The 17,896-nt window shown below is 39.0% G+C and overlaps 1 protein-coding gene across 2 annotated transcripts in view; it reads right to left on the bottom strand.

Moving 5' to 3' along the window:
* MED14 (mediator complex subunit 14) overlaps nucleotides 1-17,896 on the bottom strand; it is a 60,489-nt gene that overhangs the window by 8,138 nt on the left and 34,455 nt on the right. Inside the window, exons 17-26 of one of the 2 annotated variants that reach the window (XM_043895311.1) lie at nucleotides 14,672-14,832; nucleotides 14,419-14,565; nucleotides 13,654-13,745; nucleotides 12,759-12,911; nucleotides 12,270-12,539; nucleotides 9,033-9,173; nucleotides 7,355-7,466; nucleotides 4,418-4,549; nucleotides 2,286-2,468; nucleotides 1,167-1,402 (exon numbers count right to left, since the gene is read on the bottom strand). In XM_043895311.1, the coding sequence (XP_043751246.1) occupies nucleotides 1,167-1,402; nucleotides 2,286-2,468; nucleotides 4,418-4,549; nucleotides 7,355-7,466; nucleotides 9,033-9,173; nucleotides 12,270-12,539; nucleotides 12,759-12,911; nucleotides 13,654-13,745; nucleotides 14,419-14,565; nucleotides 14,672-14,832 (1,627 nt within the window). The remainder of the gene's footprint in view (nucleotides 1-1,166; nucleotides 1,403-2,285; nucleotides 2,469-4,417; nucleotides 4,550-7,354; nucleotides 7,467-9,032; nucleotides 9,174-12,269; nucleotides 12,540-12,758; nucleotides 12,912-13,653; nucleotides 13,746-14,418; nucleotides 14,566-14,671; nucleotides 14,833-17,896) is intronic. The other variant, XM_043895312.1, reaches the window with a different exon arrangement.

The following is a 17,896-nucleotide window of genomic DNA, read 5'->3' as shown; positions in this document are numbered from 1 at the left end:
GTGTTCCAATAAAACTTCACAAAGACAGATGGAGGGCAGGATTTGGCCCCTATGCACACGAGCAAATGAGGTTCAAAGGCTTCGTGGCAGAGGTGAGGCTAGATCAGGGGTCTGATGATTGCCATTTTAATGCTAATTTATTCAACTTATGTTAAAACTTATTTCTTTCAAATTCAAATGTAAAGGTTGCAAAATAGCTTGGTGCCATCTGTGGAGAGGCTATTTTAAGCATTCACCATTCTGACTACCTCATTAACGTAAGTATCAATAACAATAATTATTATAAATAATATATAACTGAATACCAAGACATTATGTAAAGGTTTTATATAAAGTTATCTCAAATTCCCACAACTGCTGGGAATTAGGTAGATACTACTATCTATTATTATCAAAAAGGTGAAGAAATTTGCCCAAGCTTATACCAGCCAGCGGCATGTCCTGGCTACAAACTCAGGTAGCCTGATTCTAGAACTGGTGCTCTCAACTCTGAACTATTTCCTAATGGTTATCACCACAGGATAGAAGTCTTTCTACAGGAGTTTGAAATCCATTCAACTGCTCATGTATTTATGAAGCAGCTTTCGGGGCTTTTTCCTGGTAGCTCAGCAGTAAAGAATCAGCCTGTCAATTCAGGAGACACAGGTTCAATCCCTGATCCAGGAAGATCCCACATGTCGCAGAGCAGCTAAGCCCGTGTGCCACAACTATTGAGCCTGTGCACTCAAGTCCAGGAACCACAACTACTGAAGCCCACACAGGCTCCACACACACAAAAGCAGCTTTCATCCTTCTGTGATCAGAAATAACTTTAGGATCACAGATTCAGAGTCAGCCTGCCTGCAGAAGCATTCCAGAAGGCAAGTAATTACTCATGTGCTATTCTCTGCCAAATCAGACCCTGAGTACACTTGTCTCATGGTATAGTGGAGATCTATCTCCAGGTTCATGTTAGCCACAGTACAGCGAATTCTAAAAGAAGCAACTTGTTAATGAAGAAGGTAAAGAAAACAGTGGATCCACTTTCAATGCTAGGGTGGGGAGAAAGCGTAATTCTAACAAGCAGGTTAAAGGAGGTGAGGGAACAGTTCAGATCCTATTCTGGGAGGCATCTGAGCACTTGACTTGACAATCATCACCCAGGAATTCACCAGGTACCCACATACCGTTTCCTGCTGAATAATTCTTTGAAGGTGGCGTCTCATGATGACTGATCCAAGGAATCTCTCAAGTGGAGAACAAAGGTAACTGCCTGCCAGGCCAGGCACGAGGCCTGGCGTTGGAGAGGGCAGCAGCAAGATGTTCAAGGCACTGTGAGTGAGGATGGTAGGGATGGAGGCTGCCCAGGAGCGCTGAGGTAGTTTACGAGGTGGAGGCATGTTTGTCGGCATCGTTTGGGAACCTTTTGGGAAGGAAAACATCATCATTTTCTTTTTAAACAAATGCATACTATCTCACTGTTCCCTGTTTAGCTTTGCTTTTATATAGCAGTCTGTACTGTTTGTTACTCCTTGTGGTGTAACAATCACATAAGCTTCCTTACAGTTACTTTCCTCCTTGCAGCCAGGTCCCTTGCAGTGTGACTTTATGGCAACTCCTTCAAGGAGTGATGTCTACTTCTTTACTTGTATTCTGGGCTCACTCTGTCACTTGCTGTGGCCTACAGAAGGCACTGGAAGTGACACGGTGCCAGCTGTAGGCCTAAGCTTTTACTCACTCTCTTGGAACCCTCTCCAGCCCAGGCGAGCAAGCCCATATTAAGTATGAGACCACACAAAGCAGAGAGAAGCCAGACCCCCACCAACCCAGGAGCTGACCACAGATGCACAAGTGAGCCCAGCAGAGCCTGGAAGATCATCCAGCTGTGCTCAGCCCAAACTGCCAACCTGCAGAACGGCAAGCTAACATATAATTGCTGCTTTAAGCCACAAAAAGTCATGCGGCAAAAGCTAATGAACATATCTGTACAATTCTTCTGTATTAATCTGCATAACTATGCCAGTTACCTTGAGGTTATCTTTCAAGGTCCAGTACTGCAGCTAAGTTAGCAGTCACGACAGAGGTACAAGACTCTCCTCCAATTCTGGAGAAAACATTTCCCTTCTTCTGCCCAACTTTGCAAATTAACTATCATTACAACCAACTTACTAAATGTATAAAAGTTTAAGTTGTTAAGTATCCTTATTAAGTCATGACTTTCAAATGTGAGGATGGGATAGGATGATTAAAATAGGTCATTTGTTGGTTATCCTAAAAGCTCACATAAAAATGTTGATGACACTCACTTGTTCCAGCTCGAGGGGAATGAGAAGCATCTGGAACTGGAGAATGTAGTGATGGGTTGGCTGGTGACATCCCAGGCATGCGTGTTGCTGGTGAGGGGCCAGACACTTGAGGAGACCCTGGCCAGTTCCCTCCTCGGCCACTTGGTGACACCATAGTATATGGAGAACTAGGGTCCAGGGTTCCTGCAAACAAGTAAACAAATGGTTTTCAAAACCTGTATTTTAATACCTGAAAAGTATTTGACAACATTCACATGCTTATACGCTATGTAGTGATAATTTTATTATTTTCTTTCAGAAAGATATTTCACTAAAGCCTGATGCACATGACACATTTGATCTCTACTTGGTATAGTTTTTGTACTTTTTAACATGATACAAAAATTAGAAACATAAAAAAAATATTGAGAAAGGATAAAATTTACCTTTACATAAGGTTCAAGATGTATAATACGTAAGTCTCCTTTAGACTATATAGGAAATACTATGGTTGAAAAGATAAAGAGAAAAAAAAAAAACCTCAAAGCTCCATTAAGGGCAGAAATCTTTTATTTTAAACTAACCCTGACAAATTATGTTTTTAATCTATTCAGAGAAGGCTGGAGAGAGGGAATTTTTCATTTTCTTTATTTAGTAAAAGACACAGTAACTAAGAAATGAACCAAGAATCAAGTTTTGAAAGCAGTGACTTCCTGAACAACCTCAAATTAAAATTTCATCCTGCAGATACTTTTAACATATTTACACCCCTTTGTAACCAAATGACAAAATGAGAAAACACTACCATATATCAGAGAGTAAATGTTCCTTACTTAATCTTACAAATCGGTAAGAAAAAAACACAAGAATATAGGCAAAAGATAAACTAGCAGGCGTAAAATAAGAGACATGAAAAGACTAATGAACATAAGAACTTCACTAATAATCAAAAAAACACACATTGAACAGTAAGATGACATTTTTTACTTATCAAAGTGACTGAGACTTCTTTAAAAATCACAATACCCTGTGCTGCCAATGATGCAGGAAAACAGACATTCTTGTACGATACTAGAGGAAATTGGCACAGCCTTTCAGGTGAGCAATCTGCAATGTTTCAAAAGCTTTAGAATTTCTCAAACCCTGTGAGACAGCAATTCCACTTCTAGGAACTTACCAAAGGAAATAATCCTGTGAGCAGAGAAGACACCACTTTCAGTTGTGAAAAATTAGAAACATTCTAAACGTATCATATTAGGAGAGCAATTAAATCATGGTATGCCCAGACAAGGGGATACTATGAAGCCATTAGTATGATGATATAGAGTTTTTACTAACAGAAATATTCCTGCAAATATTCATAGTAAAGAGTAGAATCACAGGTGCTACCCAGCTGTACAACCTGAGGAAGCTCTTTATGTTCAGAACTGGCATGGGATTCACGATATAGTTAAGTGACAAAAGTAAGGCACTGAACACGGTGTACAGTATGCTGCCATGTACATAAAAGAGAGGGAAAGACCACTCCACATAAAACAAGAATTCATGAGAAATTAATAGCACTAAATGCCTTTGGGAAGAGGAACTAGGTGGTTTTGGTCAAAGGGAAGGGAAACACCTGACTGGCTACCTCTTCTTTATCTATTTGAACAAATTCAAAATAGAAATTTTGAGTTAAAAAATTCAAGTCTCAAAGCAATACATATGATAGGGTCCCAATTTTTTTTGAGGGGGTGGTGTTTGAGCAGAGAGACAAGAAGATGGGTAGAGAGCAAGCTACAGCAACAGAGATTCAGGCAAGCAGCAGGTACATGACAGGTCATGTGAGGGGGGAAAGAGTTCAAAGCAGACAGACTAACTGGTAGATCTCTTGGTGGTGTTATTAGCAAAAACCTAGTTTTTTCGTTCTTTTTTGGGCTGAGCCACGCAGCATGTGGGATCTTAGGTTTGAACTTGCGCCCCCTACTGTGGAAGTGCAGAGTCCTAACCACTGGACTGCAGGGGAATTGCCAGGAAAAACATATTTTCTTTTGCTATTCCCCCAATATATAAGTGTTAATTTTGCAAAAAAAAAAAAAAAAAAACTTTTATTTCACAAAAACTACTTTCACATCAAACTCTTATGCTCTAACGATTTCTATGTATGGACTCACCATGTGGACTAGCAAAACTGGCCCCTGGTCCTATTGAGATTCCATGCGAGGATGGGGGAGGAGTTGGAACAAATGATGCTGGTGATGGGGCTCTCAAAGCCCCACTCGGGGAGCTGGCAGCATGCAGATTTCCTAATAAAGGAAAATAATTATAGATGATCTTGCAGGACACATATTATGTCCTGACCAAGGACTGCAAGTTAAGACTATCTACAGACTAAAGAAACAAGTAGTAAAGCTCCCAGAAGTAGCACAAAGAAAAACTGGAACAATTTCACCACTAAAAGAGAAATCAATTCCATGGGGCCCCAATTCTAGCTCTTACACTGACTAATGCTTTAAAAAAAATATATGCAGTGTACTTTTTTATTCACTCATTCACTCATTCACCAAAAAGGCATGAACATCAATGTCATGCCATGCATTGTTGTAGGTACTTGGGATGCAGCAGTTAACAAGAGACAAAAATTCTTGCCCTCGTGGGAGTTTATATTTCCAGTATAATGAGAAAGACAAATATATGTCAGGTTATGCTAAGTGCTATGGAGAAAAACAGGGCAAGGTAAGGGGGATATATAGTGTGGTGGTGGAGGTAGGTGCTGCTCTTTATATAGAGCAACTTCTTCAAGAAGGGGCTATGTGGGCTGAGACATAAAGTGAAGGATGAGGCATGAGGATATCCAGGGAATAACACACTGAAGGCAAAGAGAGGAGCTAGTGCAAAGGCCCCAACAGTAGCAGCAGTTAAAGGTAACAGGAGGAGGCCAGTGTGGCTGGAACAGCGTGAGCAAGGTGGGGAAGGGGAAATGGAAGACAATTAGGTCAGAGAGGTGGGAGGAGGGTCCCAGATTTCACAGGGACTTGTAGGCCGCTTTAAGGACTTAGGGTTTACCCTGAAAGAGATGGGAAGCCACTGCAGAGTTTGGAGCAGAGGAGTCATGACCTAACTTCTGTTCCCCAAGGATCATTCTAGCTGCTGTTGAAAAATAAAGACTATAGGGCAGGGGGCGGGAAAACCAGTCAGAGGTAACTGCAATTACCTAGGTAAAGATAGTGACTCGGGAAAGGGTGAAGGCCAAGACATTGAAAAGTGGTTAGGTTCTAGATAAAGTCTGAAGATGGAGCTGACAATATTTGGTAACTGACTGACTGTGGGTATGAGAGAAAGGAGTCCAACACTACTCTTACAGCTTTGGCCCAAGTAACAGGAAGGAAGAAGCTGTCACTTGCTGAAATGGGGTGTCTATGGGAGCAGCAGTATAGGGGACAGCTGGAGGGTGTTAGGAATTTAGTTTCAGCTGTGCTGAGTTTCAGATGTTGGTTAAACATCTATCGATACATAGAAATGCTGAACAGATAGCTGGAAAATAACAGGACTCGAGTTTAGGGGAGAGGCCTAGATGGAGATATAAAAAACTGGGAGACATAAGCTTAAGGATGGTGTTTAGCCACAGGACTAACTTTAATTTAGAATTACGAAGGGCAGGGACTATGACTACCAAAACTATGAATGCAACATTAAAATACTTACTACATTACCATAATTATCCTCAATACCAGCACTTTTCAAATTCTCCACTATTATGTAAGAGAATTTCATATTTTTAACGTTATATAATACCTAATGCAGTATTAGTTCAATATAGTATCAATTCAACATTAACATATTTACATTCAAGAAATATGTTAATTGACTTAATTAATCTTTATTGACATATCTAGCTGTGTGACCTGGACAAGTGACTTAACTTCTCCATGCTGATTTTTCCTCTGTTAAATGGGAAATAATAGGACCTATGCCACGGGTTTGCTGTGGAGATTAAATGGGTAAAGTACTTAGAACAGAGCCTGGTGCACAGGAAGCACTACAGAACTGTCTGCTACTGTAATTATTTCAAAATAATCATCTCTCCTTCTATGCGAAACCAGTCTCAACTCACATCCTAGAAACCCCCTCCCCTCAGGGCCTGGGTCCCCGCTTCCCATTCTCTCCCTTGCTCCCCAGCTGCTCCTCCCTAGGATCCCACACTGTCTACTGTTGGAACTTCACAGGGGCTGAGTCCCCCACCAGCTTAGCCTTCGGGAACCTTCAATGACATAATGATCCAAGTCTTCACCAGGGGTGCCACCAACTCCAATGAGCAGGGAAGGGCTCATCTACCCCCAAATCTCATACCAGTCCTCCTTGCTAGCTTGAGCTAGCGGAGCTTGAGTAAGCAGGGTAAGCTTGAGGAGCAGGGCTGTTATTGGGCTCACTGCTGAATCCCCAGCACCCAGCAGCATTAGACACACAGCAAGTGCTTAAAACATACTGTTTTAACATACTGAATTAACAGTTCAATTAAAAGTCTAAATCTGGCATTCTCCAGCAATTTTTACATCGCACTTCATCAGGCTGCCCACAGAGCCATTTTGTTCGTACAAGCAGGCTGTGCCCTGCTTGACTCTGAGGGTGGGGCACCGTTCACATACACTGGGGCTCTGTCAGCTCCTTCTGTAAGGAAGCTTTTCTGTAAGCAGTCATTGCAGCAGGAAAGCAGTCACACACACTACATACATGGGTGTGGTTGTGTTCCAATGAAACTATTTACAAAAGCAGGTGGTGGGTAGGACATGGCCCACAGGCCTGAGTGTGTCAACCTCTGACATAGATCACGCTGTGACACAGACCATGCTGTGATTCCTGGAGTTGCACCATGAGTCTGGTTCTGGGTGACAACCCTGCCACTTAATTCAAACCTTTTAAAAGTGCTCCTGAATCACAAACACAGATTTCACAACCCTGCAATAATGAATGAATAGCAGATATCTGGCCATAGACTAGCAAAGCAGTTCTCTCTGAAGTCTCAGGCTACATGTTGTAGGATTTCTCACTGTATGTGTGTCTATTTGGGATCTGAAAGTTGAACATGACAAAGAGAAGAGTTAGTATCTTACCTGGAGACTGTGTGTGCATCATAGAGGGAGACTGGTTGACTGTGCTGTGGTAAGATGTAGGGGGTGAAGTAAGAGGATAAGCACCTGATGATCCTGGCTGCTTTGGAAATGGCTGAAAAGAAGAAAATTCCTTGTTGGTAAAATGGCCAACCATGTAGCAGATGCGGGCGTGGCTTTCCCCAATCAAGAGCTACAGTGTTAATTAACATTTACATGTCACTGGTTATCAAATAGGAAAGGTGAGGTGTGAAAATGCCCCAAATCCACACCAGTGTTGCAAATTTTAAAAAGCTACCTTTCAAAGTGTTTTAAAAATAGCAACGTCCTCATTCCTGACCTTGCAGTACCACTACTTCATCCTTCAAGATGTTTTTTTTTTGTTCATTTTATCTACCAAATCACGGATTCATCAGTATTATTTATCTACCATTTCACTGATTCTAAGATCAACTCCCCCCACATTTTAACATCTCTGAAATTATGGTGTGTCTTCCAATTCATGGAATGGTACAGTCTAACTGGCAGCACTGTTTCAGGCAGTACATAAAAACAGTGCACCTTACATTGGTGGCATTTTAGAGTCAGTGAAATATGATAGTTCAACCTGATCCCTACTCACCTTCACCTTCATCTTCAGTAACAAAAAACCTAGGACAACGTAATTCTTCCAAGTCTATTTTTTTAACTAGAGTATGAGTCACATACAACAAAGCACACAAATGATGAGGATTTATAAATGTAACTGCCACATAAGTCAAGATACTGAAGGACATTACCAGAACCCGAGGCCTCCCTCCTTCCAAATCTCTTATCGCCACCCACCTTCCAAATCTCTTATCACCTCCCAAAAGGTAAGCAGTACTCTGACCTCCATCACTTAAGCTTGGTTTTGCATCTCATATAAATACTGAATGTACTCCATTAGAGTTTGGCTTCTTTTGTTCAACACTGTCAGTGAAAACCACTGTTTTATTGCATGGAGCAACAGCATTTTTCTTTTCTGTGAAGTGTTTCAGTGTATTCCAGCTCACTCACTCATTCTTCTGTTGCCGGTTATTTGGGTTGTTTATAATTTTTTGCATAAATAATGTTGCTATGAACATTCTTGTGTTCTCCAGCTGCATTTCTGTTGCGCATATACCTAAAGTAAAACTGTTAAATCACAGGCATGCATAATGTTCAGCGTTAGCACTCTGAATACTGCTAAACACCACTGCAAGGTAGCTGTACCATTTTACACACCTTCCAGTAGTAAGTGAGAGTTTCAGGGGTCCTGATACCAAATGTTGGCAAGGATTACTAATTTTTTTCCTTAAAGCCATTTTTGTGGGTGTGGGGTATTAACTCACCATGGTTTTAATGTATAATTCTGTGATGCCAGATAAGAATGTTTACCTTTTCTGTGCTTACTGGCCATTTGGACATCATCTTTTATGACCACATGGGTGGCCACCCGAAATTATTTTAAGTGCGTGAGTCTAAGGTTAATGCTGTCTCTGGTACTATTTACTTCCCTTCACTAGAATCCTCCCCCTGTCTCCCTTTGTCATTATTTTTCATATGGCTATCTTGGGTCCACCAAGGACCTCCTCGCCTTTTAACAAAGAAGTGCAGGCATCTGTAGAACCTGTTAAGTAACACAAATGTGATGCCATGTGCAATATCAGTTAGACATCACCTGTTGCTGCGGTGGTGGTTGGAGTTGTGAGATTAAAGAATCCATCATATCTCCTCCAATGGGAGACGGGGGATTATCGTCCTCATTTACAGACCTTCTTCGAGCATCCTGATTGCTGTCAACAAACATATTCAGGAATGTCTATGGATATAAACAGGTAAAATTTAGATTATTTTATCTAACTTTAGTAAGATATTCTTAGTCATTTAGAATGTGTTAACAGAAACAAGCATATCATGTCTATCTCTGAAATACAAGTTTGACACATGGCCACCATTGTTAGGCCAACCTAGAAGAGATTGTCATCGTTTTGAAGGAAAGAGGAAAAATTGAGGAAAATGGTTAAACACAACAATAAAAAAATCTAAGTTAAATACTGTTATGTGAACAGAAGTTAAAGAAAGAAGTACACCCTTGTCAAAATACTTTATTAATTTCTGAATCAGAAATGTGGAAAAGAATAAAAAGTTGCATGGCAGGCATGTAAACAACTTCAATGACTTGGAAAGTTTCCTATTTAGTGAGAGTTCTCACTTTTTAAGTCAGCAAATATGAAAGAGGAAAACTGAAAAAAGAAACTAAGCCATCTTTTTCCTTTTTTTTTATGTAACAGTCTTGAACTATCAAGAATGGGATAAGGGTATGTTTTATAGACTATGTCATCAAAAATTAGGTGAGGCTAACAGAATTTGTGTCTCAATCACATATGCTTTTTAATATCCTCTACCTTCCCAATCTTCAAAAATATAGATTATAAGCTTATCAGAATTACTGAAAAGCTTTTAAAGGTACATAGTCTGATTTCTAATTAAAGGTAATAGATTATTCACAATACTCATTTCATCTTCTCTCAACACCCCTCTGAAACTCCTAAAAGAATTTTTCAAGCAAAAGTCACAAAGACAAAAAGAATGGGATAAGAGAGAAACAGCAATAAATTCTAGGAGGCTGCAGAGCAGATGGCTGAGTGGTAACTGAACTATCCAATGTGAGGAAGTCGTTTCCTAAGCAAGCAGTGGGGAAAGCCAAGAAGCAAAGCTATTTCCACCCAGATCTCCAAGATACACAGGAACTGACAGCATCAGACACCTCTGGAAATGAGAATGCAAGAGACTAAAAGCAGTAGGACTGGGTGATTATCTCTTTACGAGACAGTGAAACCCTCCAGAGCCTTTGTCCTCTCACTGAATGAAGCCAACCTCTACCGCTTGGCAGAAGGCCTCTGATTTGGGGGACTCTAGGATCAACTGATAGCTGGGGTGCCACATTAAAAATGAAGATTAAAGTCTCCATAATGAATGCTGAGAATACCAGTTTCCTTATTTCATTTGCCAAAAATTGGGAGCCAGTGCACAACAGCTATGCAGAGTTCTGATATTATTCTCCTGGTCCTCACACTGGCCCAACAAAGAGATCTAAAGCTACTGACACTGGGAGTTACCCAATGAAATGGCCCAAGCAGATCGTCCTGCAGTGAAGATCACAGTCAACAAGTCTCACCTTCAAGAGAGGACAATGTAACCATATAGAACAGATGTCATAAAATGAACTTTGAGAAACAAAAAGAGCTCTCAAATTTTTTCTTAAAAAGATGGAAAAAAAAAAAAGATGGCAAAAGAAGTTCTTGATGGAAATCAAAAATAGAAGGATTGGGGGGAAAATGAGGAAATCTCCTAGAAACAAAGAGATAAAAAACAGAAAAGAAAAGAAAATCAGAGGTTATGTCCAGGATGCCCGACATCAGAATAGTGGGGGTACCAAAAAAAGCTCACAGAGAACACAAAGAAAAAGACTTGAGGAATAGCATAAGGAAGTTTCCCAGAACAAAAGGATGTAAGTTTCCAGACTGAAGGAGTCCACTTGTTCACACACGGTTGAAGAAGTGGGATGGATTAAACGTCTCAATGGTCACAATAGAAGCTAGAGGACAATGGAGCAATGCTTTCAAAATTCTTACAGAAAATGACTGCAACCTAGAATTCTATATCAAGCCCCTCCCTCAACTAGATGAGGTTAACTAAAGACACTTGCGAACACACAAGGTTCTCCCAGGGAGCAACGTAAAGTATTCCACCAAAACAATGAAGTAAAACAAGAAAAAGAAGTGGGGTCCAAGTCACAGGGCAAGCAACACAAGAGAAATGAAGGACTCTCCCACTTCACTGCTGTTCTGCAGATCCCTAAATCAAAATTAGGCAAAAGGTCTGGAGCGTTTAGAGGTCAGAGACTGTGGAAGAGATGGCTTCAAGATGAAACTGATAAGGTATCCGATTTGTGAACATACTGACGGGAGAGTTACATGGGAGAGACTTTAAGGCTGTTAGTGGTAAGTACAGAGAGAGCTAGTAATTTTAATTAATTATGAATTTTTAAAAGTTAATAATTCCCAGGAAAATAAAATGTTGAGCAAGAAAGGAAAAGTAATCATAGTAAACTTGGCAGAACAGTGTTATAATGTTCATAATAATGTGAACACTGAAAAATTATCTAATTGAAACTGCTACCCTAACCATATTGCAAGGCTGGAGGAAAAGAAGGCAAATGTGTACTGAGAGTAGCCTGGAAAGGGGAAGGGGCATATAAGAAAGAACTAAAAAAGAATTAAAACCTCCTCTTCCATTAGAGTCAGATAATGTCCTTAACTAAGAAGTCAACAAAGAGCAATGAAAGAATGCTATTTAGAGGTAAAGGTGTGAATACCATGAGAAAGAGCTGTACAGAGTAGGAGAACGGCAAGAGTAGGACTAATTTTCAATACAAGCCATTTGGAACTATTAGACTCTAAACTATAAGAACATACAATTGAGCTATCATACCAATATCTCCAAGGGTTATGGCCTAGGACTCTACATTTAAAAAAAAAATATCACAGTTGAACTGATGCTCAAAGCTTCTCAATATTCACTGATAAAGGCTACTTTCAAAGTTCCTTGAAATTCCAAATAGCAAACAGGACTCTCTTGAGTACCTTCCACCTTACTCATTACATTGTAAGGAAATAAAAGGACATTTTATCATTTCATATACATAGGCACAGAATTTCTAGCTCCTTCAGAATAAAGCTACAGAGATGATGAATTACTACTAGATGTAGCTACTACTACAGGGAGTAGTAACATGGCTACTCATTAAATTTAAACAGGAAATCGTTGCTTTCCCTCATTATTTCACTCTTAAAGGAATTGTTTTAGGGATCCCATTTATATTTATTAATTCTCCAACACTAAAGTCCATTACCTTGAGTCCTGGTGCAGGATAAAAACCTTCAACTAACTTGCTATTATCAAAAAGACTATAGGCCCCATCCCGTATTGCCACAACACCTCGACTTCGGCAGTATATATCAATGCAATACATGTTCCTGAAGGCCAGTCGGATGTGGGTGGACGACTGTGGCAGGATGGAGAAGCACTGGTAGGCAGTGTTGGTTCTCTGGGTCAAGCCCAACATTGGCACAGTGGGCAGTTTGTTGATGGCATTCAACGGTGCCTGAGTATCAAATAGTACCTACAAGGAACAAACATAGTGAGAGCAGCCAGTTTCTGTACAGATGCTAAAACCTCAGAATCTTCAAGGCAAAAATCATCACAAATGAGACAATCTCCTTCTGGCACATTCTGTAAAAACTTTCTCATCATTAAAGATGAGTTAAGTCCACATGATTTTTTGAGGAGTTTTATATGACACCCTGAGTCTTATTTTTAAACAGAAAATAAAGTTAATTACCTGTAATAATTGGACCACATTTGGTGTTTTGTTGAACATTTCTTGAAGCTGATGGAGAATGGTATTGTGACAGTTACTGCATCCTGAGTTTGGACCCACAGTTCCCAAAGAAATGTGAAATTTCTGATGTATGGAATTCCACTGGATACTAATCTAAAGCAAAAAGATTATGCTTCAGAAACCAAGAAAGGAAAAGATACAAGGAGAAGAAAAAATAATCTTTAAACACTAAGGCAAAATGCCAAAGATCTAAATGAGGTCTTTTTGGGAAGCAACTTGTTAAGATTAGACTCTATAAATTCCAGATGGGCTGTCACTATGGATCAGTACATTCACTGAGTGTGTGAGTTAGCCCACTTCTGCTAAATTTCTGATATTACTTTATGTGGAAGAGTTCAGAAAGAAACTAGCTAGCTGAAATTTGTATACTAAATTTCTAGGACTTTACATATGGGGTGGGGAAAAAATAAGAACTACAGATTATGGGGAATACCTTCAAGATTAATATAGGATCAAATAATGTTAACAATCATGTGACTAAAAGCGTAGACATACCGTATTGTTCAAGACCATTTGTACATAATCTTCATTATAGTAATCACGCTGCTAAGTAGATTTGAAATCAGTGAAGAAAGAAACACAAATACCAAAAGTACATTACGTTGCCAAAACTCTTTAAAAATACACACTCCGAAGAGGGTATAATTTTTGTTTTCAATTTTTAAGAGTTAACCATTACAAAATACTATAACAAAGTATTTAAAAATATCATTTTATCCCTAATTTTTACTTGTACCCTCAATTATTTCAAGAAAGTTTTCATAACTGTTGAATTCTTGATTTTTTAAGAAGACTTATGAGAGGAACTTTAGTTCTAAGTAATTCATAAACTTACTGAACTTCCCTTGGTGGTTCCATAACACAAGATAAGTTTTCGGTAATTATAAACACGAACTTCTGAGAAAATGTTTAGATGAGTGGGTATGTCTAAACAGAAAGAAAACAAAATGGAATTTAAGATTATACATGCAACATTTTAAAATATATATGTGAAAAAGTAGAGATCTTGGTAATATTATATGCCTAGATAGAAAGGTCTCTCTCTTTATAACTTAGTTTAAAAAAAAGAAAGAGAAAGAAAACAAAAAAAGATCAACAGCATAAATAGCAGGCTCCAATTTCCATTTGGACTGACAGGGGCAGGGCTGGGCAGCGGGGGAGATGTACTGAAGCACATTCAGGGGTTCCAATTCCAGCCCTGTCTTTTACTAGCTATGTGAACTTCAGCAAGTTTCTTTTAAGTCTCTGACTTGTTTTCTTCATTTGTGACATGAGGAATGGTAAATTACCTCCCTCATAGGATTACTGTGAGGAATGAATGAGTTAATACAAGCAAAGTGGTTATTACATTTATGGCACCTAGTAAATTCTCAATAAGCACTACTATAATCTTGTATACCTATGTGTATGAATATATACAAATTGTAACAGTAGCTGTCTCCTGGGGAAAGAAATTAAGTCTGAGGTAAAACAGAAAACTTTTCATTAGATATACTCAGGATTTTTTTTTTTTTAGCAATGTACATGTTTTACTTCCTCCAAAGGCATTGGGACAGGGAAGGTTACTTGCCCTCCCCCACAAGAAGATGATCACTTGTACCTGGTAGAGAACGTGCAAATTCCAATACACACTCATATAATCGTGCAATGCTATTCCAGTCATTAAGGAACATTTCAACCACTTTTCTACCACCAACGGGTTCAGACAACAGGTTTTCATATGTCAGATAAACATGCCGGGATGGTCCTACAGGATTAAGAGACATTAATTGGAATCAATACTTAAAAAAAACCCCAAAAAACAAAAAAACAGAAATAGAAATATGCAGACAAAAGTGTGTGAAGCATCTCACCTTGTTCCCTGGTAGAAGTGCCATTAAGTGGACAATTTGCAAACACTAGCTCTGCCACCCACGTGCGGTTATTTCTACCTTGTAATCGGAAAGTGCAGTCAAGGAGAGAGCGGTCCAGAGCCTTTTGGGTTTCCTCATTTACACCCTTACAGGGAGGAATTCTGGTGATGAAAGATAGCATATGAAATGTACTTCACATCACAGAAAGACAAAAGCACAATTTACACAATGACAGGCAGGGTATCACAGTAGAGCTTTGGTTCAAACTCTACTACCAGGTACCTTCTGCAAAAGGAGGAAGCAATTCATAGCAATTCACAACAACTAATAGCATTTAACCCACTTTCATTCCTATCAACATGGATGAGGACTCTCATTTTAATGGTGATGTTTGCCTTCGTCCTTAATCTTGTTATTAGAAAAGACCACCATTTCTCAGAAAATCAAATATACTGGTTTTCTATGAAATCTACCTAGGATATCCTCAAGGAAAAGTTAAGGAAAACAAAATATTTGTAAGACCAGACTTTGAAGGCAGGATGATCTAGTGAAAAGGACAAGGCTTTGGAATCAGGGACCTGCATCCTAATTCTGGCTCAGCCACATTCACCCTCTCTCAAATTGTTTCGCAAGTATAAAATGAAGATACATAATTACCTTCTGGGTCACTGATTTTAAAACATGATGAAACATAAAGTGCCTACAGTAGTTGGTTCAGCAGGTATTCAAATATGTTAGTTTCTCCTTGTAGTAAAACCAAGTCTTAATCACTAACCGCCATGACAAAATTTCAGGTTCATTCTCTCTCCCCGCCTCATTATTTCATTATTTCCCCTCCTCTTCTGTAGAGGTAACTCATTGTGATGGACCTATTCATGTATCAACTCATTTACCATACATACTGTCTCTTATATATACCACATATACAAGAGGATTGTATTAGCTTTGGTGTCTTGAAATACCCATTCATTTCTTCTCCTCTTGCAGCTTTATGAACCATCTTATTTGTCATAAAACATTATGAGGTAAGATATTTTAGCAGTTTTTTCAGTACTGGATGAAATAATGAGATAATATTTAATTACACACTATCCTTTAACTCATAGGAAAGAAAAAGGAGTTAACTGTCAGACTTGATAAAATGATTATCAAAATCTAAGGCAAAAAACAACAAATATAACTAGAAATATGGAATTTTGGTTCAGGCCTCTTAGATATAACACCTAAAACAGGGCATCTCAATGTCAGCAATACTGACATTCTGGGCGGGAGAATTCTTTGTTGTTGGGGGGCAGCTATCCTGTGCAGCCTTGGCCTCTATCTATCAGGTGCCAGTAGCATCTCCCACCCCTTCTTCTCAGTCAATGATAACCAAGAATATCTCCAAACACTGCTAAATGTTCCCTGGCAGGGAAAACTGTTCTGAGGTTGAGAACCACTGACCCAGAATAAACAATTTAAGAGAGCAAAAAGGGTGGAAAGTTTGCTCAGGAGCTCAAAACCAGGCACTGCAAGCAGGTTGCTCTCGAGACGTGTCATCTGTGTGGTGTGATCAAGGCGCTTCTGAATCTGCACCAGACAACAGGTCCATGAACCAGAGCAGCCTAAAGTGTTTACCATGGTATTTTCAGAGATACAGCAAGGAGACCTGCTCAACAGATTTTCATGGAGATAAGTTGAACAAGAACAGACTACATCTTTAGCAAAGAGGAGAAAAATGTGCTCAGTTTTAAAGCTTTGAAGTATCTACTCATATTCCCACTTAATATGAAAATACCTAGGACTAAAAGCTTACAAGTTTCTAAAGATTAAATGTATTAAAGCAATTACTTAATAATTAGATCCAGGCCAGATTTTAATAAAATCATATTTAGACATTATTTTTTTCCTTCTTCACGTCTATGAAGAAAACACCCCCAATAATGGACATCATGTACCAGACAAACAGATCTCTTTATCCGTTTCTATATATTTTCTTAAGTTTTAAATAAAGAAAACAATAGCCAGGATATAGTAAAGACTTTCTTAAAAATTACTGTAAAATGAAAATCAAAAAATATGAAGTGCTTTCTTTCTAGGTAAGGACTGTAATGAATTCTCTTGAGTGCAAGAAGAAAGGGGACTGAAATTTTTTTCGTAAAAATGCTGAAAACAGACATTTTAAGATCGCTGAAAAACATGAAAAAATAAGAGAACACAAATGTTATCATCTATTAATCTGCAATTGTCAAGAAGAGTAAAAAGAAACACCCCATATGTTAGGCAGAAGTAATATAAAACCAAAGGCAAATAAACTAAAAGTATTACATTTCCTTTTGATGTCTATTATAAAACAAACTTGCTCTCTAGAAACCATTTTGTGCATAAATAAATGAAAAAAAAAAAAGAACAAATTATGCTTCCCCAGATAATTTTGCCTTAACTCTAGCCATCAATCATGTCATGATTAGTAAAGAAAATGATTCTTCTAACTATGTAAATCCTTATGAATAAAAAGTGGGAAATAAAGTAAGATTTAAAAAAAAAAAAAAAAAAACCATTTTGTGGACATGGCATTACGGCAGCCAGGCAGGGCAGCTTTTCTAGTTCTTCAACTCTTCATCTAAAGTGAGCACCATGACACGTGGGTGGAGTACATGCTATCTCATACACCTTTCCCTCTTCCACAGGACAAACTGATTTGCAAGCAACAAATTGGTTACAAATTGATTCCTGCTGGCTCAAACTGCAGAGCCACCCATGTCTTGGCAGACAGAGGAACTCAATAAATAAAAATTGCTTCTACGGTTTATATTATTAAGCAACATCTAAGAAACAATACAAATGCAAAAAAAGAAAACTGCTTTCTGCACCAAAAAGGCTGACCTCTTAAAAATGGCATTTGAGCTTGCAAGTCCATCCTGGTCAACTCATAAATCACACACGCTGCCTTAGTTTTTCCTCTAAGCATCCACTGGCCCCTAGTCCTCTACTCATTTAGAACCAAGCCCTCTGTACATCTCCCTCCATGTACTTTTCCCCAGTGATCTAAGTTACTATCCCAGCTTAATTATTTCCACCTTGGTAGTGACTCATCTATTTCCCCTGCCCAGACCTGTCACCTGAGCTTAAGACACATCCTTGCCTGTCCAAACAGATGTCTAAACACCTCGAACTTAGCAAAACCTCTTCAAACTCACATCTTCATTCCCGTGTCTCAATAAACACCACCACCATCCATCATCT

Source organism: Cervus elaphus, chromosome X, assembly GCF_910594005.1.
Source record: "Cervus elaphus chromosome X, mCerEla1.1, whole genome shotgun sequence".
NCBI classification, from domain to species: Eukaryota; Metazoa; Chordata; class Mammalia; order Artiodactyla; family Cervidae; genus Cervus; species Cervus elaphus.
Note: the sequence above shows the minus strand (reverse complement) of the source record. Positions and strands in the feature narration are given on the sequence as shown.